General features: G+C 37.6%; 1 protein-coding gene across 1 annotated transcript in view; it reads left to right on the forward strand.

Annotated features, from left to right (window-relative positions):
* Nucleotides 1-8,132: 8,132 nt before the first annotated feature.
* Nucleotides 8,133-26,045, forward strand: part of CCDC178 (coiled-coil domain containing 178) — a 379,940-nt gene continuing 362,027 nt past the window's right edge. Inside the window, exons 1-3 of the mRNA XM_027960835.2 lie at nt 8,133-8,175; nt 12,725-12,814; nt 17,067-17,206. Of these exons, the coding sequence (XP_027816636.1) occupies nt 8,133-8,175; nt 12,725-12,814; nt 17,067-17,206 (273 nt within the window). The remainder of the gene's footprint in view (nt 8,176-12,724; nt 12,815-17,066; nt 17,207-26,045) is intronic.

Below are 26,045 nucleotides of genomic sequence, written 5' to 3' on the forward strand. Positions count from 1 at the left end.
CTGCCTATCGGGTTCAGGTGCACACTAGGCGCTACCTGTCAACCTTAAAGCTTGATGGCCTTTCTTCTGATGTTTAATCAGGATTTCATAGGTAACAGAATTGCTTTCACAGCAGGGACTTATTTGGTGGGTAAGGGTGTGGGAAGGAGGGGTGGGTGGCTGCTTTGGATGGTTCATATAAATGAATGGGTGAAATAGTTGGCTTTGTTTTTCTTCTTTTAAATTATAATTATGTCTAGATTCTTTTTTGTCTAAATAATATTCCGTTGTATGAATATTCCACATATTGTTTTATAAAATCATCAGTAGATGGTTATTTGGATTATTTCCACTTTGGGGTTATTATGAATAATGTTATGAATACTGAAGTACAAGTTTTTTATATGGACATCTGTTTTCACTTCTGTTTGTACTGGATGGAATTGGGTCATTTGGTAACTTGATGTTTGACCTTCTGAGTAATTGCCAATTTTTTTTTTCCAAAGCATCTGCAATATTTTACATTCCAAACAGCAATATATGAGGATTCCTGTTTTTCTACCTCTTGTCTACACTTGTTAAATTCTGTTAGTTTTTAAAGCGTTATGATCGCAATCTTGGCTGTGAAATGGCATCTTTTTGTGGTTTTGATTTGCATTTCTCTAAAAATTAATGATGCAGATCTTTAAATATCTCTGCTGTCACTTGTATATCTTCTTTGGAGAAATACCTCTTTAAATCTTTGGCCCATTTTTAAATTGGATAGTATTTTTCTGCTATTGAGTCATACTAATTCTTTATATTTTTTAGAAACTAGACTTTTGTTAGATATATGATTTACAAATGTTTTTGCTTGTAGTAAGAGTTGTGTTTTCACTTTCCTTTTTTGGAGTTTTTATATGATGTTTTAAAAATTGAGATATAGTTGATTTACAGTGTTCAGGTGTAGAGCAAAGTGATTCAGTTAGTGTTTTCACTTTGTTGATAGTGCCCCTTGCAACACAAAATTTTTATTTTCATGATATATATAATTTTTAAAGTTGTTTGTCCGTTTGATGTCATATCCAAGGTAACATATATTTACTCCTTCTTTTCACATATATTCACTCCTATGTTTTCTTATAAGAGTTATAGTTTTGTCTCTTGTAGTTAAGTTTATAATCCATTTTGAGTTAATTTTTGTACATGGTTTGAGGTAGGAGTCAAAATTCATTCTTTTGCATTCCTTTACCCAGTACTGACTGTTGAAAAATGACTTTTCTTTCCTCACTGAATAATCTTGGCATGCTTGTAAAAATCAACTGACTGTAAATAAGGGTTTATTTCAGGAATCTCAATTCTATTCCACTGAGCTACATGTTTGTCTTTATGGCAATACCACACTGGCTGATTATTATAGATTTGTAGTAATTTTTGAAATCAGGAAGTATGATCCCTCCAAGTTTGCTCTTTTTTTTCAAGATTAATTCAACTAAACTGGGCCCCTTGCATTTCTGTCTTAATATTAGGGTCAGTTTGAGAATTTCTGGGGGAAAATGGCAATTGAAATTTGATAGAAATTGCATTGAACCTGTAGATCGTTTTGAAGAGTTTTGGTGTCTTCAAAAAGTTATGTCTTAGAATCCACTAACACAAGGTATATTTCTATTAATTTAGATATTTATTTTTTTCACTGTTTTGTAGATTCTAGTGAAATTTAAGCCAAACAAGCCTTGCATTTATTTTGTTAATTTTATTGCTAAATATTTTATTTTTTGATGCTTTTATTGTATCTTGTATGCTTTTTATTTCACTTTCTTGCCTAACGACTCTGACTCAAACCTGCAGAACAGTGTTGAATAAAAATGGAAGAGTCTAGATATGGTTGTCTTTTTCCTGGTCTTAGGGGAAAGAAACTTCATTCTTTACTGTAATATCTTATGTTAGGTATGGATTTTTTACAAGTGAAAAAATCATGTTGAGCAAGTTTTCTACTATTCCCATTTTGTTGAGTGTTTTTTATTTTTAATCAAGAATTGGTTTGAATTTTGTCAAAATTTTTTCTGCATCTATTGAAATGTATTGGTTTCTTCTTTTTATTGATATTAGTATCCATATTACTGTTTGATTGAAATATTACTGGGCTACATCTCACTTGGACATGATGTATAATTCTTTTAACAGAAGGCAATGGTAATCCAGTCCAGTACTCTTGCCTGGAAAATCCCATGGACAGAGGAGCCTGGTAGGGTACAGTCAGACACGACTGAGCGACTTCACTTTCGCTTTTCCCTTTCATGCGTTGGAGAAGGAAATGGCAACCCACTCCAGTGTTCTTGCCTGGAGAATCCCAGGGATGGGGGAGTCTGGTGGGCTGCCATCTATGGGATCGCACAGAGTCGGACACGACTGAAGTGACTTAGCAGCAGCAGCAGCAGCACCAGCAGACTTGGGTAGTATGTTGTGAAGATCCATATTCCTAAGGAAGTATCTTTTTGTATATTCTTATTTTCTTGCAATGTATTTGTCTAGTTTTGCTGTCAGGGTTATATGGGGCTCATATTTATATTTAGCAAGTATCGCTCCTCTTTCATTTTTTGGCAAAATTTACGAAACTTTGGTGAAACATTCTTTAAATATTTGATGATGTTCACTAATGAAGCCTTGTGTTCAAGGATTTTTTCGTTGTGGGAGGGTTTTTTCTGTTACTGTTTTAGTTTCTTTCCTTGTTATAGTTCTGTTCAGACTTTTTATTTTTCCTTGAATCAATTTGGTAGTTTGTGGCTTTCTAGGAATTTGTTCATTTCATTTAGATTATCTAATTTATTGGCAGAGTCTTGTTTATAGTATTCTCTTATCAACTACTTGCTAAGATAATAATATCCTTTCATTCTAGCTTATAGTACTTTGAGTGTTGACATTTCTGTTCCCTTGGTTAGTTAGGCTAAAGTTTGTCAATTTTGTTAATCTTTTCAAAGAACTACCTATACTATTTTCCACAGATGTATCAAATTATTAGCAGTGTGGGTATATCAGTATTGCCACAACATACCACATCATATCTAATCATTATTATATAGTTCAGTTCAGTAAAGGTAAATTGCCCAATCATATCTGACTGTTCGTAACCCCATGGACTGCAGCACGCTAGGCTTTCCTGTCCATCACCAACTGCCAGAGCCTACTCAAACTCATATCTATTGCGTTGGTGATTCCATCCAACCGTCTCATCCTCTGTCATCCCCTTCTCCTCCCTCCTTCAATCTTTCCCAGCATCAGAGTCTTTTGCAGTGAGTAAGTTCTTCTCATCAGGTGGCCAAAGTATTGGAGTTTCAGCTTCAGCATCAGTCTTTCCAATGAATATTCAGGACTTATTTCCTTTAGGATTGACAGGCTGGATCTCCTTGCAGTCCAAGGGACTCCCAAGAGCCTTCTCCAACACCACAGTTCAAAAGCATCAATTCTTCAGCTCTCAGCTTTCTGATAAAGAATGTCCAACTCTTATAAAGGATGTCCAACTCTCACATCCATACATGACTATTGGAAAAACCATAGCTTTGACTAGACAGACCTTTGTTGGTAAAGTAATGTCTCTGCTTTTTAATATGCTGTCTAGGTTGGTCATACCTTTCTTCCAAGGAGCAAGTGTCTGTTAATTTCATGGCTGCAGTCACCATCTGCAGTGATTTTGAAGCCCAGAAAAATAGTCTCTCACTGTTTGCATTGTTTCCCTATCTATTTGTCATGAAGTGATGGGACTGGATGCCGTGATATTAGTTTTCTGAATGCTGAGCTTTAGGCAAAGTTTTTCACTCTCCTCTTTCACTTTCATCAAGAGGCTCTTTAGTTCTTCGCTTTATGCCATAAGGATGGTGTCATCTGCATGTCTGATGTTAATGATATTATTTCTCCTGGCAATCTTGATTCCAGCTTGTGCTTCTTCCAACCCAGCATTTCTCATGATGTACTCTGCATATAAGTTAAATAAGCAGGGTGGCAATATACAGCCTTGACATACTCCTTTCCTGATTTGGAACAGTCTGTTTTTCCATGTGCAGTTCTAACTGTTGCTTCTTGACCTGCATACAGATTTCTCAGGAGGCAGGTCAGGTGGTCTGGTATTCCCATCTCTTGAAGAATTTTCCAGTTTGTTGTGATCCACACTGTCAAAGGCTTTGGTGTAGTCAATACAGCAAAAATAGATATTTTTCTTTAATTCTCTTGCTTTTTCTATGATCCAGTGGATATTGACAATTTAATCTCTGGTTTCTCTGCCTTTTCTAAATACAGCCAACCATGTGGAAGTTCACTGTTCACATAATGTTGAAGCCTAGCTTGGAGAATTTTGAGCATTACTTTGCTAGCACATGAGATGAGTGCAATTGTGTGGTAGTTTGAGCATTCTTTGGCATTGCGTTTTTGGGGGATTGGAATGAAAACTGACCTTTTCCAATCCTGTGGCCACTGCTGAGTTTTCCAAATTTACTGGCGTATTGAGTGCAGTACTTTCACAGCATCATCTTTTAGGATTTGAAATAGTTCAACTGGAATTCCATCACCTCCACTAGCTTTGTTCATAGTGATGCTTCCTAAGGCCCACTTGACTTCGAATTCCGGGATGTCTGGCTCTAGGTGAGTGATCACACCATCGTGGTTATCTGGATCATGAAGATCTTTTTTTGTATAGTTCTGTGTATTCTTGCCACAATATAAATTTAAAATTGCTGTAATTTACATTTTTATTATCAAAGAAAAAAAATTTTATATCCTTATTTAATCTTTTTATTTACTCTTGTTTGAACCTTCTGGTGGTGATTTGGTAATTTTTATAAACATGAATGGCTCAGCAGTAAAGAATCTGCCTCCACTGCAAAAGATGCAAGAGACATGGGCCTGATCCCTGGGTCTAATCCTTAGGTTGCAAAGATCCCATCAAGGAGGAAATAGCAACCCACTGCAGGATTCTTGCCTGAAAATTTTTGTTTATTTCAAACAGTGCTCTAGAAACATCCTTGTACACATATTCTGTGTGACTAAGATATACTTACTAATAGAACTGATAGATACATGATATGTGTGTCGTTGACTTTATTGAATAATATACTCAGTAATTTCTAATGCCATGGAAGTGTAGGAATGTTTCAGTTGCTGCATTTTCTTTCTACCACTTGATATTACTACACTTTTAAATTATTGGCCATTTACATATTACTTAAGTGTGTCTAATTGTGATTTGAATTTGAATTTTTCTGTCTGCTATGAAGTTGAATTTTTTTATGTGCTGTTGGGCATTTTAGTTTTTATTTTTCGAAATTGTCTATTTGTGTCTTTTTTTCTGATTTTCTAATGAGTCACATATTTTTTTTTCTTGATTTGTAAAAGTTCTTAATTTAATGTGAATAATAGCCTGAAATGAATTGTATGTAGCTAATATCCTTTTATACTTGTGCCTTGTATTTCTAACTTACTTATTATTTAGTATCACCTTTTGATGAACAAAAGTTTTATTTTTTCAAGCTTTTTATATATTATTTCTTTCTATATTTTTTTCTTATCTATATGTCTTTTTTCTTCTCTATATGTCTATTTCTTTTTATATGTTATTAAGACAGTCTCTACCCTGAGATTATGAAGATATCCATCCACATTCTGTCTCAACATTTTTGAGTTTTGACTTTCATATTTAGGTTTCAGTCCACCTCATATTGAATTTTTGTGTTATTTGAGTTGTGGTGTCTACTGCTCTTTTGTAGTTGATTACTTTTGACTCTATACTGATTATTGTTCTTGGAAAATTATTTCTGGGCATTTCATGAAACCTAAGAAATAGATGATTTCTTCTGCATTACATTTGCTTTTGCTTCTGCCAGGAACCTAAAGCTCTACTGATATGGTCCAAACTTAAAATTATTCATGACTTGAGAGTTCCATGGACTTTCCAATGAAGAAAATCTAATCTTCAAGTGAGGACCACCCAAAGTATCAGCGATGAGATTTTTTGTTTTTGTTTTCTTTTTGGTGTACACTCAACGTGGAGGACATTTCACTATAGTTCTTTGAATTCTTTTAAAGGTAGTTGAGGTGGTTTATGTTTCTGTTTATTTCTGGTTTACGTTTACTCTGAGGCTGTAGCCCTTTGCTGTCCAAAGTCAGTGTGAATTTTACAGTTTAGTTGGAAGTTAAGAGGTTTAAAATTTTTTGTGCTGTAGGCCCTTTGAAGTCTGTTGAAGCTTACACTCTGTTTTGAGAATATATTTTTAGTGTATTATAAAAAATACAAAAAGTACTTTATAAGAAGTACAAAAGTATTTGAAACTAAAGAAAAAAATGTCTTATCCAAGCTCATGGATGTTCTGTCCATAGAACTTTAAGAATTCTTGAGACTAGACTTTATTATTTTCTGTCACTTATATGTCATCAAACATCTTTGGAGCCAGCCCAAGGTTTTCAGGAACTGCAAATGACCTTTATGTAATTGTCACTTTTATACTCTGGTGCTCCAGAGAAAATTCTAGGTTCCTATCTCCTTTGATTTTTCCCTAGTGTTTTCTGTCTTGTTCAGCTTTTCTCTCATGTGTATATGTAATGATCATAATTAAAGAGACATGACATATATCATCATGATATATGGAAAAATTGATTTAATGAACCTATCCTGCCATTCCAAGAAATATGAGTACTATACCCCATTATTTTATATTGAATCTTATTTTATATGAGAAAAATTTTTTCTGGCTTAACAGTTTTAATCCCCTCTTCAATTCTGTTTCCTCCAAAATCTGAGAGATAATATGTTTTAGGATATTCCTCAAAGAGGATCTTGCTGTATATAAATTATACATTATGCTTAAGGAAAAAAAATGATTCTGAGGTAAAATAAAACTGGGAAATTATATATAATTTGCCTTTTACTTGGAAGTTTTTTTAATGAGCACTAAAATTGAAAGCCCTGAAATGTTCTACAGTGAAGATACTTGCTTAAACCATGTTATTTGATTGTAGAATATTTTCTTTATATACTTATTAGAGTATCATTGGATTATATATATGTGTGTATATATATATATATATATATATATATTTAACTCTTTATTTTATATTAGAGTATAGTTAGTTAGTTCAGTTGCTTGGTCATGTCCGACTCTTTGCGACCCCATGAATTGCAGCTTGCCAGGCCTCCTTGTCCATCACCAACTCCCAGAGTTCACTCTGACTCACGTTCATTGAGTCAGTGATGCTATCCAGCCATCTCATCCTCTGTCGTCCCCTTCTCCTCCGGCCCCCGTCCCTTCCTGCCGCCGTCAAGCCTCAGCAGAGTCCAGGGATATCCTCAGGATGGATGACGTCAGTGAATGAAGAAAGATAAAGAGATAAGGAAATCATGACACAGGGTGACCAAGCTCCTTTGGTGAGCAAGGCCCACTTACTTTATTTTCAGAGAGGGCTTTTGTACCCTGAGTTGTACATACAGCAAGGTGAAAAATGCAGAGTCAACTCAACATTCCATCAGTATTAACTTTTATCGATACCAGGTTCCTTCCTGCAAGTCTTATTTTTTGTACATTATCTTATGGCCCAGAGGCCTGTTGATATTTTATGACCTCTTTTTGATAAAGGTTGGTCAGCCAGAACAATAATTTTCCCTTAAAGTGTTTCTTCTTAAATTCCTAGCCTGCGCCACCCTTAAAGTACAGAGTTACATTTTTATGGAACAAAGATTCAGTGGGTTACAGCAAAGAGAGAACTTACTAACTCAAAGTCTAATGTTGCTAATGCTAAAGCTGCTGCTTATTTCTTCTACATCCTGACTGTATGCACTCCCAGGAACACAGTGGATAAGGGATGTGAGAACTTGGCAGCCATCATAGGCTCAACAGTGTTGCAAGAGTCTGGATAAACCTGCCAAGTAAGCTAGAATGCTAACAGGGGGTTTGAATTGAAACACTCTTATCTTGTCCAGGAGACCTATTAACTAAAGCCCTAAGTTAACTCTTTCCAGAGATGGGGGTCAGGGACAGCCCCCTATTAATGTCAGAAGAGTTAGAGAAAGACATAAAATAGTAAGACAGACAGATTCTGGTTTTGGGGTAGATGCTCAAGCAGGTCCAGGGGGTCCTTGGAGTCCTGAGGCCTTGCTTATCAGGACTCTTCCAAATGACCTTGTCATGGGTGGGATGGCCCAGGATGTCCCTCGAGTACTGCATGACCTCGTCATGGGTGGGATCTCACATGCTGGCTCCTGGCACCTCCCAGCATCAGAGTCTTTTCCAATGAGTCAACTCTTCGCATGAGGTGGCCAAAGTACTGGAGTTTCAGCTTCAGCATCATTCCCTCCAAAGAAATCCCAGGGCTGATCTCCTTCAGAATGGACTGGTTGGATCTCCTTGCAGTCCAAGGGACTCTCAAGAGTCTTCTCCAACACCACACTTCAAAAGCATCAATTCTTCAGCGCTCAGCTTTCTTCACAGTCCAACTCTCATATCCATACATGACCACTGGAAAAACCATAGCTTTGACTAGACGGACCTTTGTTGGCAAAGTAATGTCTCTGCTTTTGAATATGCTATCTAGGTTGCTCATAACTTTTCTTCCAAAGAGTAAGCGTCTTTTAATTTCAAGGCTGAAATCACCATCTGCAGTGATATTGGAGCCCCCAGAAATAAAGTCTGAAACTGTTTCCAGTGTTTCCCTGTCTATTTCCCATGAAGTGATGGGACCAGATACCATGATCTTTGTTTTCTGAATGTTGAGCTTTAAGCCAGCTTTTTCACTCTCCACTTTCACTTTCATCAAGAGGCTTTTTAGTTCCTCTTCACTTTCTGCCATAAGGGTGGTGTCATCTGCATATCTGAGGTTATTGATATTTCTCCCAGCAATCTTGATTCCAGCTTGTGCTTCTTCCAGCCCAACCTTTCTCATGATGTACTCTGCTCAGAAGTTAAATAAGCAGTGTGACAACATACAGCCTTGATGTACTTCTTTTCCTATTTGGAACCAGTCTGTTGTTCCATGTCCAGTTCTAACTGTTGCTTCCTGATCTGCATATATCTTTCACCAGTATCTTACAGTTTTTTGTGTATGGATGTTTCAGTTCCTTGGTTAAGTTTATTCGTATACATTTTATTCTTTTTATGCTATTGTAAATGGGTTTGCTTTGTCTGATGTACGTATGTATAAAGTAATACACATTGATGTATCAGTTGCCTCTGATATCTTTAGGTTTCCATTTACAAGGAATGTCTTTTTTCATCCCTTCATTTTGAGCTTATATGTGCCCTTAAATCTAGAATGAGTCTCTTGTAGTAGCATATGTATAGATCAGTTCAGTTCAATTGCTCAGCTGTGTCTGACTCTTTGCAACCCCATGAATCACAGCACACTAGGCCTCCCTGTCCATCACCATCTCCCAGAGTTCACTCAGACTCACGCCTATCGAATCCATGATGCCATCCAGCCATCTCATCTTCAGTTGTCACCTTCTTCTCCAGCCCCCAATCCCTCCCAGCATCAGAGTCTTCTCCAATGAGTCAACTCTTCGCATGAGGTGGCCAAAGTACTGGAGCTTCAGCTTTAGCAACATTCCTTCCAAAGAAATCCCAGGGTTGATCTTCAGAATGGACTGGTTGGAACTCCTTGCAGTCTAAGGGACTCTCAGGAATCTTCTCCAACACCACAGTTCAAAAGCATCAAGTCTTCGGCACTCAGCCTTCTTCACAGTCCAACACTCACATCCATACATGACTACAGGAAAACCATAGCCTTGCCTAGACGGACCGTAGTTGGCAAAGTAATGTCTCTGCTTTTGAATATACTATCTAGGTTGCTCATAACTTTTCTTCCGAGGAGTAAGCGTCTTTTAATTTCATGGCTGCAGTCACCATCCGCAGTGATTTGGGAGCCCCAAAAAATAAAGTCTGACACTGTTTCCCCATCTATGTCCCATGAAGTGGTGGGACCGGATGCCTTGATCTTCATTTTCTGAATGTTGAGCTTTAAGCAAGCTTTTTCACTCTCCTCTTTAACTTTCATCAAGAGGCTTTTTAGTTCCTCTTCACTTTCTACCATAATGGTGGTGTCATCTGCTTATCTGAGGTGATTTTGATATTCCTCCTGGAAATCTTGATTCCAGCTTGTGTTTCTTCCAGTCCAGCATTGCTCATGATGTACTCTGCATAGAAGTTAAATAAGCAGGGTGACAATATACAGCCTTGACGTACTCCTTTTCCTATTTGGAACCAGTCTGTTGTTCCATGTCCAGTTCTAACTGTTGCTTCCTGACCTGCATACAGATTTCTCAAGAAGCAGCTCAGGTGGTCTGGTATTCCCATCTCTTTCAGAATTTTCCACAGTTTGTTGTGGTCCACACAGTCAAAGGCTTTGGCATAGTCAATAAAGCAGAAATAGATGTTTTTCTGGAACTCTCTTGCTTTTTCTATGATCCAGTGGAGTTGGCAATTTGATCTCTGGTTCCTCTGCCTTTTCTAAAACCAGCTTGAACATCAGGGAGTTCACGGTTCACGTATTGCTGAAGCCTGGCTTGGAGAATTTTGAGCATTACTTTACTAGCATGTGAGATGAGTGCAATTGTGCGGTAGTTTGAGCATTCTTTTGCATTGCCTTTCTTTGGAATTGGAATGAAAACTGACCTTTTCCAGTCCTGTGGCCACTGCTGAGTTTTCCAAATGTGCTGGTATATTGAGTGCAGCACTTTCACAGCATCATCTTTCTTCCAAGAGTAAGCGTCTTTTAATTTCATGGCTGCAATCACCATCTGCAGTGATTCTGGAGCCCCCCCAAAATAAAGTCTGACACTGTTTCCACTCTTTCCCATCTATTTCCCATGAAATGATGGAACCAGATGCCATGATCTTAGTTTTCTGAATGTTGAGCTTTAAGCCGGCTTTTTCGCTCTCCTCTTTCACTTTCATCAAGAGGCTTTTTAGCTCCTCTTCACTTTCTGCCATAAGGGTGGTGTCATCCCCATATCTGAGGTTATTGATATTTCTCCTGGAAGTCTTGATTCCAGCTTGTGTTTCTTCCAGTCCAGCATTTCTCATGATACATCTTGTTTTGTTTTGTTTCGTTTTTTTAATTTGCTTACCACTCTGCGTTTTTTTATTGGAGAGTTTAACTCATTTTCATTTAATGTGATTATAATAGATAAGGATTTCCTAATGTCATCTTGTTGATATTTTATGCGTGTTTTGTAGTTCTTTTGTTTAGTTATTCTTTTCTTGCTGTCTTCCTTTTTTTTTTTTTTTAACAATACTGTATTGGTTTTGCCATACATCAGCATGAATCCACCACGTGTGTACATAAGTTCCCACTCCTGAATCCCCTCTCATCTCCCTCCCCATACCATCCCTCTGGTTTATCCCAGTGCACCAACCCCAAGCATCCTGTATCCTGCATCGAACCTAGGCTGGCGATTTGTTTCTTATATGATATTATACATGTTTCAGTGCCACGGTCCCAAATTGTCTTCCTTTTTGAATTGATGATTTTTCATAGCAGTATACTCTGATTCCCTTCTTTTTTTTTCTTTGTGTGTCTACTGTATGTTTTTGCTTTGTGGTTTCTTTAAGGCTTAAATGAATTATTTATGGATGTAACAGTCTATCTTGAGCTAATAGCAACTTAATTTCAATCACATGCAAAAACTCTACCCTTTTAAACACCCAGCTTCCAAATTTTGTGTCTTTGATGTCACAATTTAAGTCTTTTGTATTTTGTATCTATTAATACATTATTGCAGTTATAGCTATTTTAGTATTCCTGTCTTTTAACTTTTATACTAGAGTTAAATATTTAATTCCTCACTATAGTATTGGAGTATTTTGTATTTGAATATGCACTTACCTTTACTGACTTGTTTTATGTTTTTATTTTTGTGTTACTAATTCATGTCCTTTTAACTTGAAAAACTCCTTTCAGCATTTCTTACAAAGCAGGTCAAATAGTGATGAGCTCCCAGTTTTTTGTCAGGAAACTCATTCTTTTTCTCTTCTGAAAGACGTTTGCCAGCAAAGAAGCTGAGGTCCTCTGCAGAGCAGGCACTGGGAGGCATGATCATTGCTGCTTCATGCCTGATGTTGATAGCCTTTGCCATTCTTCCTGTGCCAGGTCATGTTTATGCCTCTCAGCTTCGCTGATCTCTGAGTGAGATGAAATAAAGGACTATCCTTTGTGCAGTTCTCCCAAAATTTGATTCATAAGAATTGTTTATCATTTCAGTGCCCCCAAAGGGAAGCTGGCAGCTCACACTTTCACAGGGAGAGGGACGATTTCAGACCAGAGTTTTCCGGCATGACTTACGGAACGGGATAATGCAGACAAAATGAAGCTATCTTCCTTCCCATTTTGTGTGGTTATTCTGTTTTTCATATTTTTGGTCCATGTGGCTGAAGTTTCTTAAGTGGACTCTTTAGACTTCCTGAGGCTGTTTTTGTTTGTGTGTCACTGTCTGATTGTTAATGATTATTGAGATGGAAGCTAGGGTCTCCAACCCCATCATTTTGGTGATGTTACTCTGAATGAGTTTTTTTGCTTTTAATAGGTGTGTGCTATCTTGAATACCTTCTTGTAAGCGTTAAGCCAATCGAAAAATGAAACATCTGAAGATATTCTACTATGTTTTTGTTTAATATCAATATTATAGTTGCTTTTTCAAGGACAACACGTTTACAACATAGCTTTGTACATTATTTTGCTTGTTTTAAATGTATATATTAACTACTCACTGAAATTTTTATTTTCTTTTAAAAAGACAATGCCACATCACAAGCTTTGGTTCGATTTGTTACCCCTGACGAAGCTGTTGAAGTTATTCATGAAGATAAGATGACAAACACTGAAGGTGAGGGCAGAATCTAAATTGTATAGTAACCTATGTAAACTGTATTTATGTTCACTCATTTGTTTGTGATGCCAGTGTTATATTTGTATTAAGAAATAAACCTAAATATCATTAATAGTTAACAATGACTGATATATAATATATGGATATAATATTTTAATAAATTTTATAGTGTATTGTTAATTAAAATTTGATTCATAAGAATTGTTTATAATTTCATAAATTTATTAATTTTAAAAATAAACAGTTTCTTTATCCTTCATGTTAGGACTGACATGTGCTGGAAACTTTCCAGTTCATTAAGGATGTTGCTTAGAATGAAAAAAAAGGGCTTATATTTTGGGGTTATGAAATCCAGAATTAAAAATTGTTCATTGAGATTCCATGAACCGTTAGCTCAGAAAGTGTTTCTGGTATCCTATGTGGAAAGAAGTAGAAAGAGATGGTTAAATATATGCATTTTATGTATGCTCTGTGTTTAGTTGCTCAGTCGTGTCCAAGTCTTTGCGACCCAATGGACTGTAGCCCGCCAGGTTCCTCTGTCCACGGGGATTCTCCAGGCAAGAATACTGGAGTGGGCTGCCATGCCCTCCTCCAGGGAATCTTCCCAACCCAGGGATCAAACCTGGGTCTCCCACATTGCAGGTGGATTCTTTACCATCTGAGCCACCAGGGAAGCCCCATTCTATAGTGGGGTCACAAAGACTCAAACACAACTGAGTGACTGAACTGAGCTGAACTACTCTCCCAATCGTCTGCTTGTTTTTTAAACTATTTCTTCTATTATGTCCTGACCTATCTTGTTTCCGATGAGAAATATAGCAGTTCTTCACACCATGTCCTCTATATGTAATATGTCCTTTTGTATCTGGCTGCTTTAAAGATTTCCTCTTTAACTGGTTTTCTCTCTGTAATTGATGTTCTCACAAATAGTTCTCTTTCTGTTTTTGTATTGTGTGAGATTTGTTGAGCTTCTTGGGTGTGTGAATTGATGTTTCTCATGAGATTTTGAAATTTTTTTGGCTGTTATTTCTTCAAATATTTTTCTCTCCAAATTTCCCTCTCTTCTCCTTCTAGACCCTCAACTTCACCTATGCTGGACTTTGACTATGTTTGATTTTTTTTCCCTAGAATTCCCTGAGAATCTGTTCTTTTTTTCTTCATTTTTATTTCTTTTCTTTAGATTGGATAATTTCTATCAATCTGCCCATTCATTCTTTACTCAGGGAAAGGTCTCTTCCTAAGTTCCCCCACCGCCAGTGTGTAACAAAACTAAAAGGAGCTTTGTTTTTCATTAAAAAAAAAAAAGTTAACAGTACTTTCTGTTCATCACACAGAGGCTTTGCAAGGAGAAGAAATTATTTCTAAACTTACGAGTACTAGCTTATTCTACATTTTGGAAGAAAACCAGGATATTAAAAGGGGTAATGGAATGTGAGAAAAAAAAAATCTGTGTTTGGATAAGAGTTTTTCCTCAGAGAACTGACTTCAGATAAAGGCATGATACAATAATTTCAGTGATGGATGTAAAGGAATTACATATTAATAGCAGAAGAGAAGGAAGAATGGTAGTGATAAAATCTTAAATTATAGGGCTTGTGTGAATAAACTGTGTAAGGATCTAATTCATTGAGCGAGGAGAGTTGGCAGTTAATGAACATAAACAACCCTTTGCCCACACAATCAGACCATCCATATTTTTTCTCAAATGGAAGTTTCATGTTGCAGTCTCAACAAACCTCAACTCTGGTTAGCTCCAGAAGGATCTTACTCTTATGCATTGATTCTGAGCAGGATGTTGGAGTTGGGCTGGTTTTTAGAGAGAATGAGTGTCCTGCCTGAGTTTAATTCTTGAAATACTTACCCAATTTTTTATGCACGGGCTTTACAAGGTAGAGCTCTATCAACTTAATGTTTGACTAAAACTGGTAGTTCCTTGTATCATGGAGTTGTAGGTGAAAATGATCTTATATAACACCCTGCCATCTGGTTCATGCATTCAGTGAGAAATCTAAGGTTAGAGATTGATTAGTTTTATCTTAAAAATCACAGTTGTCAGTCAGTCAAGCTGATAAATGAATGACCAGAGACAGCAAGTTTAGTGACCTAAGTGTATCTATAATGTGTGTAACATGAAAAAGAAGCAGAAAGGAAACTTGTAACTCATACCCTTAGTAATAGGATAAAGCATTAATAAGAACTCATAGATTCTTGTTCTTTCTTGTGCTGCTTGTAGTGCCATGTCTTTTGTAGGCTTTTAGTGCAAACTCTAACTTTACAATATTTCCTTTTCCTCACTTTACCATATGTAAAATGTTAATCCTAAACCATGGAGTGCCCTGGAAATTAATGAATAACTCATCTGGTAGGTTGAGAATGGCACATGTAGAAAAATGTTAAATGAGTCATTGCCCTCCTTGTTTCCTCCACATTTAATGAAGCAAAACAAATGCTTTGACTATAAGAAAAATTGTCTGCTTGTTAAATGTTTATTAAAACCCTATTTTTAGAGGGCTGGACAACTTGTCTGTATTAGGATATTTGGATAAGAGATCAATATGTAATTTTTACGAGCTTGGTGTTTTTTTTTTTTTTTTTCCTTTTTTGGTCCTCTGAGTGTTACAGAGATGAAAAAATACATCTGTGTATGAAATAAAGAGTAAAAATAGAATATAACAAAAAAAAAGTCACGCCAAGTATGTGTGTTCACCATGGTCAAAGCAAAGTTAAATACATTAGAATATCAGTGCCGATACCTTGAAGGAACATTCAAATTTCACAAATAAGTGACGTGAAACTTTTGAGATGTCCCTGAAATATTCTTTTAGAAACACTTCTCTTCATTTCACCTCATTTTTAAATATAAAAACAACCTTCATGGTATTGTGTATACTCCCAAGCCAGAGAGAAATAGTTTAAGTCCCAGCTCTCCCACCTCTCAGCTCTGTGCTGTGCAACACTTGATGTGACAACTTCTGTAAGCTTTGATTTCCTAATATATGAAATCAAGACAAGAACCTATTTCAACTGATTGTTGTGAAGATTAAATAAAATGTGACATCAAAAGTGCTTAGCATAGCCCCATGTTTGGTACATATATTTAGTGCTCAAAAATGTCAAAAAATATTTATTTTTTTCCTATATGGACTATTATTCTGCATTTAGGATATGAACATATATGGAATAGACACATTGATAAATGAAACCTATGCCGTTTTGACAGATAACGTATATTTGGAGGAGGATATTTTGAAATTTCATCTAAAGATATTTAAAAGACCTCAGTTTATATGAAGCTGTCTAAAATATTTACCATCTCTATGTGTTGACACTATGTGTTGGGAAACAAAAGGCACAGACTGGAGGCAACAGCATTGCTTCCATGTTCCTCAAGGTTAACTGAAATGAGAACATCAGTCTGTTCTCACTGAGGCCCCAAGCCTATTTTATGTCTTGCATTTAAGATCAGTGATTGCAGCTGTAATCCAGCTCAACAGGGTCCTTAGAGGCCACAGGACTGCAAGTAAGCACTTTGGTGGAGCTTCATGGATAACTTTGCTGAGCTTCTGCAACCTTCAGTTGATTCGGGACATACCAGGATTAGAATCACTGAGGCACATCCGACTGAGTGGATTTTATGATGAATACAACTTGAATGCCACAGTGAGAACATCAATCACTCTTCACATGAGACTTCAATTTTCAGAAATGGAAGGTAGAAAATGAGGTTATTATGAGGTTGATGGGGACCTGCTTTTATTTATTTATTTTTCAGCAGGAGAAACCATGCTGTATTTAAGGAAGAACTTCAATGCATGAGTGGTTGGATATTATTTACACTGGAACATGTGGTATCTCTTTGAGAGGAGAATTTAAAATATATGTCAAAGTCACTTCTTAAGTGATTCAAGGTCTATGCAGAAACAAATGGATTAACTGATTTTCTGCCTTTTTTCTTTCTTTTATCATGATGCCATGGAACACTTCAACATTTAAATTTTCTTAAAGTTTTGTTCTCACTTCTTAGGTTTATTTTTATTTGTTACATTTTATGTTATAAATGATCATTATATTTTAGTTTTCAGATTATTGGAAGGTTCATTCTATAATTCTCTGACCTTTATCAATCTGTTGATTGAAGCTGGAGTGTTAGTGCTAGTAAAGCAGAATACTCTTTGTACCTTCTGAACATCAAGGTTTACTGTTCTGTATATAACTGCGAACTGATGTCCTCTGTCTGCTTTATCTGTAGAGCTGAATAAAGGCCTTTACTTTGGCTATCCATGCCGACGTGAAAGCTGTGCTTTAGTAAACATCCCAGCTCCATGTGTCAACAAGATGATTGCACACATTGAAGATGTGGAGTCTAAAATACAGGAGCATCTGAAACGGGTAAGTCACATCTAACATGCTGAAATTTTTGTATAGGGTCTCTTGGTTTCCCTGGTGGCTCAGTGGTAAAGAATCCACCTACCAAGCAATTAACGCCTATTCAATCCCTGGGTCAGGAAGATCCCCTGGAGAAGGAAATGGCTACCCACTGTAGTATTTGCCTGGGAAATCCCCTGGGCAGAGGAGCCTGGAGGGCTATGGTCCATGAGGTCATGAATGAGTCAGACATGACTGAGTGACTAAAGAAAAACATAGGGCCTATCAGGGTCTGTTACTTAACGAACCCCGGGAGTTATTTATTTATTTATTTTTAATGATTCTTGGACTTCTTTATAGAATCTTTGCTCAGTTGCACAATTTGCTAATCTGGACATGTTTTTGATAGTGTCACTTCAGAAGGGTGAAATGACCTTATTAAATATATTTTTTTTTCTCCTGCATGTTTGTTCTTTATCCAGCGGCAAGCATGCTAAGTAGAAATTTCCATAAGCCAACTTGACTAGTAAATTAAATAGTATTTACATCCTTTTCAGGAACACTAAACTGATAAGATGTTTAGATAAATAAATTGGTGTATAGAAGGACAGAATGCCCTTTCTAATGAGTTATTTAGTTCTAAAGAAATACTAAACAGGTCTGTTAAAAGAGAATACAATGATTCTTTGTCTTTTTAATGTTAAAATGTACCTTTATTATTCTGAAGAGGGTTTAATCTTGAAGTTACTATAACTATCTGTTATTTTCAAAGGATAATTTAGGAATTATTAAAAACCTTCTCATACCTTTTATTCATATTACGTTTCTAAGTAATTAATTGGAAAAGACCCTGATGCTGGGAGGGATTGGGGGCAGGAGGAGAAGGGAATGACAGAGAATGAGATGGCTGGATGGCATCACTGACTCAGTGGACATGAGTTTGGCTAAACTCTGGGAGTTGGTATGGACAGGGAGGCCTGGTGTGCTGCAATTCATGGGGTCGCAGAGAGTAGGACACAACTGAGCGACTGAACTGAAGTAATTAATACACAACTGCACTGCCCAGATAGGAACAAAAGTTTGCCAGAAATATGTGCTATTTCTTTTCCTTGATCACTGTTACTGTTTCTGGCTCTGAGAGAGTTCCAGTGGGCCCCCGTCTTGCTTGATCTAAGGTGCTGTTTCCTTTCAGAGGAGTTAGAGTGCAGAATTTAAGATCACGGCCCTAAGAGCCGCAACTTCTGTGAATTTAGATGAGAATGGTGATAATGACACTGTGTTAGATAACATATGACAGGCACTCAATATATATTGACCATGTATTGTTATTTCTATAACATTATTTATATAGTTCTATGTTAGTATTTATATCTGTTGCTGCTTTGTTCCCCAAAATTAGAACACTCCTTCAGAAAATGCTTTGCAAGTCATCTGTCTGATGGTGGCCTGGGCCTTGAAGAGTATAAGTAGATAGAAGAGAATTAACATTAATTAATATTATATGCTGGGACTTCCCAGGTGGCTCAGTGGTAAACGAATCCACTTGCCAATGCAGGAGATGTAAGAGACTTGAGTTCAATCCCTGGGTCGGGAAGGTCACCTGGAGGAGAGATTGGTAACCCACTCCAGTATTCTTACCTGGAAAATCCGTGGACAGGAGAGTCTGATGGGCCACAGTCCATGGGGTTGCAGAGAGTTGGAAACAGCTGAGCACAGACAGAATACGATATGCTCTACACTTCACAAGTGTTTTAATTAACAATTATGTATGTTGCTAACATGATGAAAATAGATTGATAGGTGTATATGAATAGTCAAAGGCCCCAACCTTTGGCCTCACACTGATAACTCCTGTCGATCAACAGTGGCATTAGATTAGAAGTACTATGCCACATAAATGTAATGTGCTTGAATCATCCCCAAACCATCCCCCAAGCCTGGTTCGTGGAAAAATTGTCTTCCGTGGAACCTGTCCCTGGTGCCAAAAAGGCTGGGGCCACTGCTATAATATAACTGAGAACTATTGTTGAGTGGTTTCTGTTCTGTCTAACTGATAGATGAAGAAATAATGATTTTAGATAGTTTAGAGTCTATTTATGGTCATGAAACAGAGTTGGGATTCGATCACACTCCCCCTGTTGTCAAAGCCCATGTTCGTTACCCATTCCTGCTCGGGATTCTGAGCAGTTAGCTAACTGTTAAAAACACTGGTTAATGGGCTAGCTAAAACAGTGACCTTATGCGTGTGTGTTCAGTTGCTTCAGTTGTGTCCGACACTGTGACCCTATGACCTGTAGCCCGCCAGGCTCCGCTGTCCATGGGATTCTCCAGGCAAGAATACTGGAGTGGGCTGTCATGCCCTCTTCCAGGGGATCTTCCTGACCCAGGGATCAAACCTAGGTCTCCTTCAGGCAGATTCTTTACTGCTGAGCCACCAGGGAAGCCCAAAAAATGACCTCAGGTAAAGTAATTCACAAAATAAGCTAAGTATTTTACAGCTTATCTTAAGGAAAAGTGAAAAAAGCAGCATTTTTCGGTAGATATATTATGTAAATAAGCCAGCTGCCATAAGTTTCTCTATCCATTCATAGATGTTTAAATGTAATTCTGAATCTTGAAAAGAAAATTCCTCAAAGTAGAGTCACTGTGAACGTTTTACCTACATTTACTTTTTATAAGAGTGAGAAAACATTGGAAAATGATGGAAATAATCACCTGGATATCTTCCCATACAAATAAGAGGCTTTGATTTGCTTTTCTTCTACCTTATACGCCCACACTGCCTAGACTAGAGATGATTTTATTTAATTTGAAATTATCTCTACTCAGTTGAAAGTTTCTTTTTCATTTAATCAATACAAGTCATTAAGATGCTACCATGACTTAAAAGAATGGCTCAGAGAGAAACTATTTAGAAATCATTCTTTAAATATAAAAAATTCATTGTATACAAGTAATAACTTTATCATTAATGGCAATAATAATATAGCTAATATTTATTGTTTACTGCACATCGCAGGCTGTATTAAACACTCAATATACATAATTTTTGAATCCTTATGGAAACCTTGTGAGGTAGAAACTGCCAATATCCCAAATTATGGATGAGGAAAATGATTCCAAAAATTGATTTCTCCTTTCTCCCAGAGCCGGTATCCAGACCAGGTGTGTCTCAGACCTAGGAACATCCTATTCACTACTATACTAAATAATCTCTCTGCTTAAGAGTATATCAACTGTGAGGACCCAATAACATGAATGTTAAAAGGCTTATAATTGGAAAACCTTGCTTTACCTATACCATTTTTGTAACTGTTTTTAATTCTGAAATCCTTGTATTTGATCATCTCATCCCCTTGATCAAATACTTTGAGTTCTTTCATTCTGTTAATTCTGTTTCATTTGAAACTTCAAACTTCAGATCACTGTTTCCCATTCTATCACACCAATATTTTTACTTGCTTGCCTAATCAGTTCATCTCTTAAAACAGTCACCAATTGATATATTTAGTCCTTTACTTCTGTATTCTGCCTTCCTTTTAGTCTGACAAAACGCCAAGTCTGATGAGCTCTTGTTAATGGTCCGTCATCTTCACTTCTACATCCAGGCTTCTGAATAGTGGTGGAGAACATTACGTTAATAATCCATATTTGAGATATTATGCATTCATGGTCTCCAGCCTCAGTGGGACCTTTAATAGTGCTCTGAAATCAATCTCTTTGCCAACCTGAACTTTCTCTAGTATTCTTTGGTGGCTTCTCCTGTCCTCTCTTTTGTGTAGGTTTCCAAATCCTCCTCCTCACTACTCTTTTCTCCCTTACTCCTCAAAGAGAATAGGAGACAAAATAGCAAGTGCCTCAAGCCCCTTTATCTCACCCATGAACATTCTTGAATTCCACAAACATAATCTCTTTGTCCTTCTGTGGAGTGTTTCCCCCTTCTCCACAATGGCTCCCCCTTTACCTGCATTCCATCTTCTGTCTTTGTAAGGATCTTGTTCCATCAGGCATTTTTCTCACCATCCTACCTTCCAAACCCCCCTTTTTTCTTAACTCACTCCTATCAACATTTAAAATATTGATTTTTCTTGTTTTCAGAAAAATTTTTTTTATTCCATACATACTCTTAAATATATCCATCCCCTTTTCAGTTTCTCTTCTCATTACACTTAACATCTGAAAAGAGTTGCCTAAATTTAGTGTCTCTGATTCCTCACCTCCCCATTACTCATTCATTCATTGCAGTCTGTATTTGGCCCCCTATTCTAAGGAAAATATCTTCAGAAAAGTAACTTGTTTTTACTATTATCTATTGCTTCATGCATGCGTGTACACACACACACATACCAAAACTTTGTGGCTAGGACAAGACATTTACGGTTTTAGCAGTTATACTTAAATCTTTGAGACATTTTACATCTAGGACACATGTATGTACTTGAAGCCAAAGATAAGATAATGGTGGATTAAAAATGGTTACCCTCCTCCTTTCCATCTCCTTACCTTAACAGACAGTCTATTCTCTCAACCTTTAAACATAGATTTGGACTTGTGACTTGTTTCAAACAACAAATGTATCAGAAGAAGTGTCATACAGCTTCTAAGAAAAGTCTCAAGAGGCCTTGACGCTTCTGCCTTTGCTCTTCTGCTGCCATAAGTTCACCAGGTAAAGAAGCATAATCTAGCCTCCTTGAAGATGAATGACCAAGTAGAGGGACAGGCCCAACCTACAGCAGTCACAAACCATCACTTGTGAGTGAGGTTGTCTTGAACTACCTATCCTAGTCAAGGTGCCAGGTGACTGCATTAGTTTGAGATCATATTAGTGACCAAAAAATCACACAGCTGAACCCATCATTCATTGGTGACTCAAATATGAGCAAATAAAATGGGGATTATTTTTAGCCACTGAGTTTAAGAATGGTTATTATGCAGCAGTAACTCTGCATTGGTGAATATGACCCTGAAGTATACAGGCATATCTGCATTATATGCCACAAATTAAAGTGAGTAAAATGCAAAATTTGATTCTGTGTAGTGTTGAAAATGAAACTTGCTCCTTCTAATTACATGCTTCATAATATACTTTTATATTTGGTAGGTAGTTCTGTCCTTTTTTTTTCATTTTTAAATTTCTTTGACTATTCTGTTTTAAAATTTATTTGGCTGCATTGGGTCTTAGTTGCAGCACGTGGGATCTTTGTGGCCTCATGTGGGATCATTTGTTGAGGTGCATGGACTCTCTAGTTGTGGCACCTGGGCTCCAGTAGTTGTGGCATGCAGGCTCTCTAATCGTGGCATGCAGGCTTAGGTTTGTGGCATGCAGGCTTTGGCGCTTTGGCATCCTGTGGGATCTTAGTACCCAATCAGGAGTTGAACCTGTGTCCCCTGTATTTTAAGGCAGATTTTTAACCCCTGGACAGCCAGGAAAGTCCCTAAGCTCTCACATACATGGAAAATGAAATGATTACTTATTTTAGTCTGTTTTGTATTTAAATAATGACACTCGTGTGCATGCGTGCTAAGTTGCTTCGGTTGTGTCCAACTCTTTGCAACCCTGTGGACCATAGCCTGCCAGGCTCCTCTGTCCATCGGATTCTCCAGAAAAGAATACTGGAGTGGGTTGCCATTTCCTCCTGCAGGAGATCTTCCTGACCCAGGGATCGAACCTGCATCTCCTGTGACTCCTGCGTTGACAGGCAGTTTTTTATCGCTAGCGCAACTGGAAAGTCCAAAGAAACTCATACCAAATTTAGTTTTTCTCTTTTATAATATTGTAGAGAAAAGATATATATGCCTTCAATTTATTATTATATTCACTTATATTCATTCCAGTATTTCTGTTATATCTGAATAAATTGTTATTTTTCATGCTATAAACTTTTTTCAAATATTTGGATACTCTTTTTTGTCCTTGTATTTATAAGTGATAAACCAACCAGTAAACTGATTACTGGTTGCTGGCATAAGTTTTTGTTGTTTTTTGTTGCTGTTATTATTTGTTTGCTTTTTAGTAACTGTCAGAGTCTGCTTACATCAAAGGCTTTTGTCCAGTATATAAAAATTTCTACTCAGGCTCTTTGTGAATAGGAAGTAATATGCTTAAGCAAGAAAGTTGTGGGCCTTTTCATTTGCCTTAATAAGCTTACTTTTGAGTTTATAGCCCCTTATAATCTTTTCAGTCGTTCGTACATCTGCTTTTGTTTTTCCTCATGGACTTGTCTGAATCTATGTGAGATTCTGCTGGTTGTAGAAGCTCTATTTTGCTTCTCTCTAGAGCAGTAACTTACATTCTTAGATATTCTCTCCAACTTGGGCATATCTCCAATGTGGTCAGAGAATTTTTCTCATGGCAATGTCGAGAGGGTAACTTTTTGGCTGTGTATTCTGGATTCTTTGGATGGAAAGCAGCAGACTGGAGTGATCTGTCTCATCACAGGCAGCCCCTCCATTATTTACTTTGGTCCAGTTCAGTTCAGTTCAGTCACTCAGTTGTGTTTGACTCTGCAAGCCCATGGCCTATAGCATGCCAGGCTTCCCTGTCTATCACCAACTCCCAGAGTTTACCCAAATTCATGTTTATTGAGTCAGTGATACAGTCCAACCATCTCATCCTCTGTCATCCCCTTCTCCTCCTGCCCTCAATCTTTCCCAGCATCAAGATCTTTTCTAATGAGTCAGTTCTTCTCATCAGGTGGCCAGAGTATTAGAGTTTCAGCTTCAGTATCAGTCCTTCCGATGAATATTCAGGACTGATTTCATATAGCACTGACTGGTTTGATCTCCTTGAAGTCCAAGGGATTCTTAAGAGTCTTCAACACCACAGTTCAAAAGCATCAATTCTGTGTCACTCAGCTTTGTTTATAGTCTAACTCTCACACCCATACATGACTACTGGAAAAACCATAGCTTTGACTAGATGGACCTTTCTTGGCAAAGTAATGTCTCTGCTTTTGAATATGCTGTCTAGGTTGCTCATTACTTTTCTTCCAAGGAGCAAGTGTCTTTTGCTTTCATGGCTGCAGTTACCACCTGCAGTGATTTTTGGAGTCCAAAAGAAATAAAGTCTGCCACTGTTTCTACTGTTTCCCCATCTATTTCTCATGAAGTGATGGGACCAGATGCCATGATCTTAGTTTTCTGAATGTTGAGCTTTAAGCCAACTTTTTCACTGTCCGCTTTCACTTTCATCAAGAGGCTCTTTAGTGCTTCTTTGCTTTTTGCTGTAAGGGTGGTGTCATCTGCATATCTGAGATTATTGATATTTCTCCTGGCAATCTTGATTCCAGTTTGTGCTTCTTCCAGCCCAGCGTTTCTCATGATGTACTCTGCATAGAAGTTAAATAAGCAGGGTGACAATATACAGCCTTGACGTACTCCTTTTCCTATTTGGAACCAGTCTGTTGTTCCATGTCCAGTTCTAACTGTTGATTCCTGACCTGCATACAGATTTCTCAAGAGGCAGGTCAGGCATCTCTTTCAAAATTTTCCAGAGTTTGTTGTGGTCCACACAATCAAAGGCTTTGGCATAGTCAATAAAGCAGAAGTAGATAATTTTCTGGAACTCTCTTTTTTTTTCTATGATCCAACTGATGTTGGCAATTTGATTTCTGCTTCCTCTGCCTTTTCTAAATCCAGTCATGTCTGACTCTTTGCTACCCCATGGACTGTAGCCTACCAGGCTCCTCTGTCCATGGAATTCTGCAGGAAAGAATACTGGAGTGGATTGCTATTTCCTTCTCCAAGGAATCTTCTCAACCCAGGGATCAAACCCAGGTTTCCCACATTGCAGATAGACACTTTACTGTGTGAGCCACCAGGGAAGCATTTACTTTGGTTATCAGCAGCTTATTCTCACATACTGGGAATTTTTCATGAGTTCCACACAGAAACTTTTCACCTTCCATGAAATGGTCTCCACTTGTTGTTTCTTTTTTTTTTAATGTATTTATTTCTTTTTAATTGCCATATAATATTGTATTGATTTCTGCCATATGTTAACATGAATCAGCCATAGGTACACATATGTCCCCTCTGTCTTGAACCTCCCTTGCATCTCCCACGCTATCCCACCCCTCTCTGTTGTCACAGAGCACTGGGTTTGAGCCCCTTGCTACATAGAGCAAAGTCCCACTGACTATCTGTTTTATATATGGCAATGTATATGTTTCAGTGTTACTCTTCCAGTTCATCACTTCCTCTCCTTCCCCACTGTGTAGTCTGTTCTTTATGGAGGCATCTCCACTCAGTAGAGTTCAGTTCAGCTCAGTCGCTCAGTCATGTCCGACTTTTTGTGACCCCATGAATTGCAGCATGCCAGGCCTCCCTGTCCATCACCAACTCCCGGAGTTCACTCAGACTCATGTCCATCGAGTCGGTGATGCCATCCAGCCATCTCATCCTCTGTCTTCCCCTTCTCCTCCTGCCCCCAATCCCTCCCAGCATCAGAGTCTTTTCCAATGAGTCAACTCTTTGCATGAGGTGGCCAAAGTACTGGAGTTTCAGCTTTAGCATCATTCCTTCCAAAGAAATCCCAGGGCTGATCTCCTTCAGAATGGCCTGCTTGGATCTCCTTGCAGTCCAAGGGACTCTCAAGAGTCTTCTCCAACACCACAGTTCAAAAGCATCAATTCTTCGGTGCTCAGCCTTCTTCACAGTCCAACTCTCACATCCATACACGACTACTGGAAAAACCATAGCCTTGACTAGACGCACCTTTGTTGGCAAAGTAATGTCTCTGCTTTTGAATATACTATCCAGGTTGCTCATAACTTTTCTTCCAAGGAGTAAGCATCTTTTAATTTCATGGCTGCAGTCACCATCTGCAGTGATTTTGGAGCCCCCCAAAATAAAGTCTGACCCT

Source organism: Ovis aries, chromosome 23 (genome assembly GCF_016772045.2).
Source record: "Ovis aries strain OAR_USU_Benz2616 breed Rambouillet chromosome 23, ARS-UI_Ramb_v3.0, whole genome shotgun sequence".
Taxonomy (NCBI): Eukaryota; Metazoa; Chordata; class Mammalia; order Artiodactyla; family Bovidae; genus Ovis; species Ovis aries.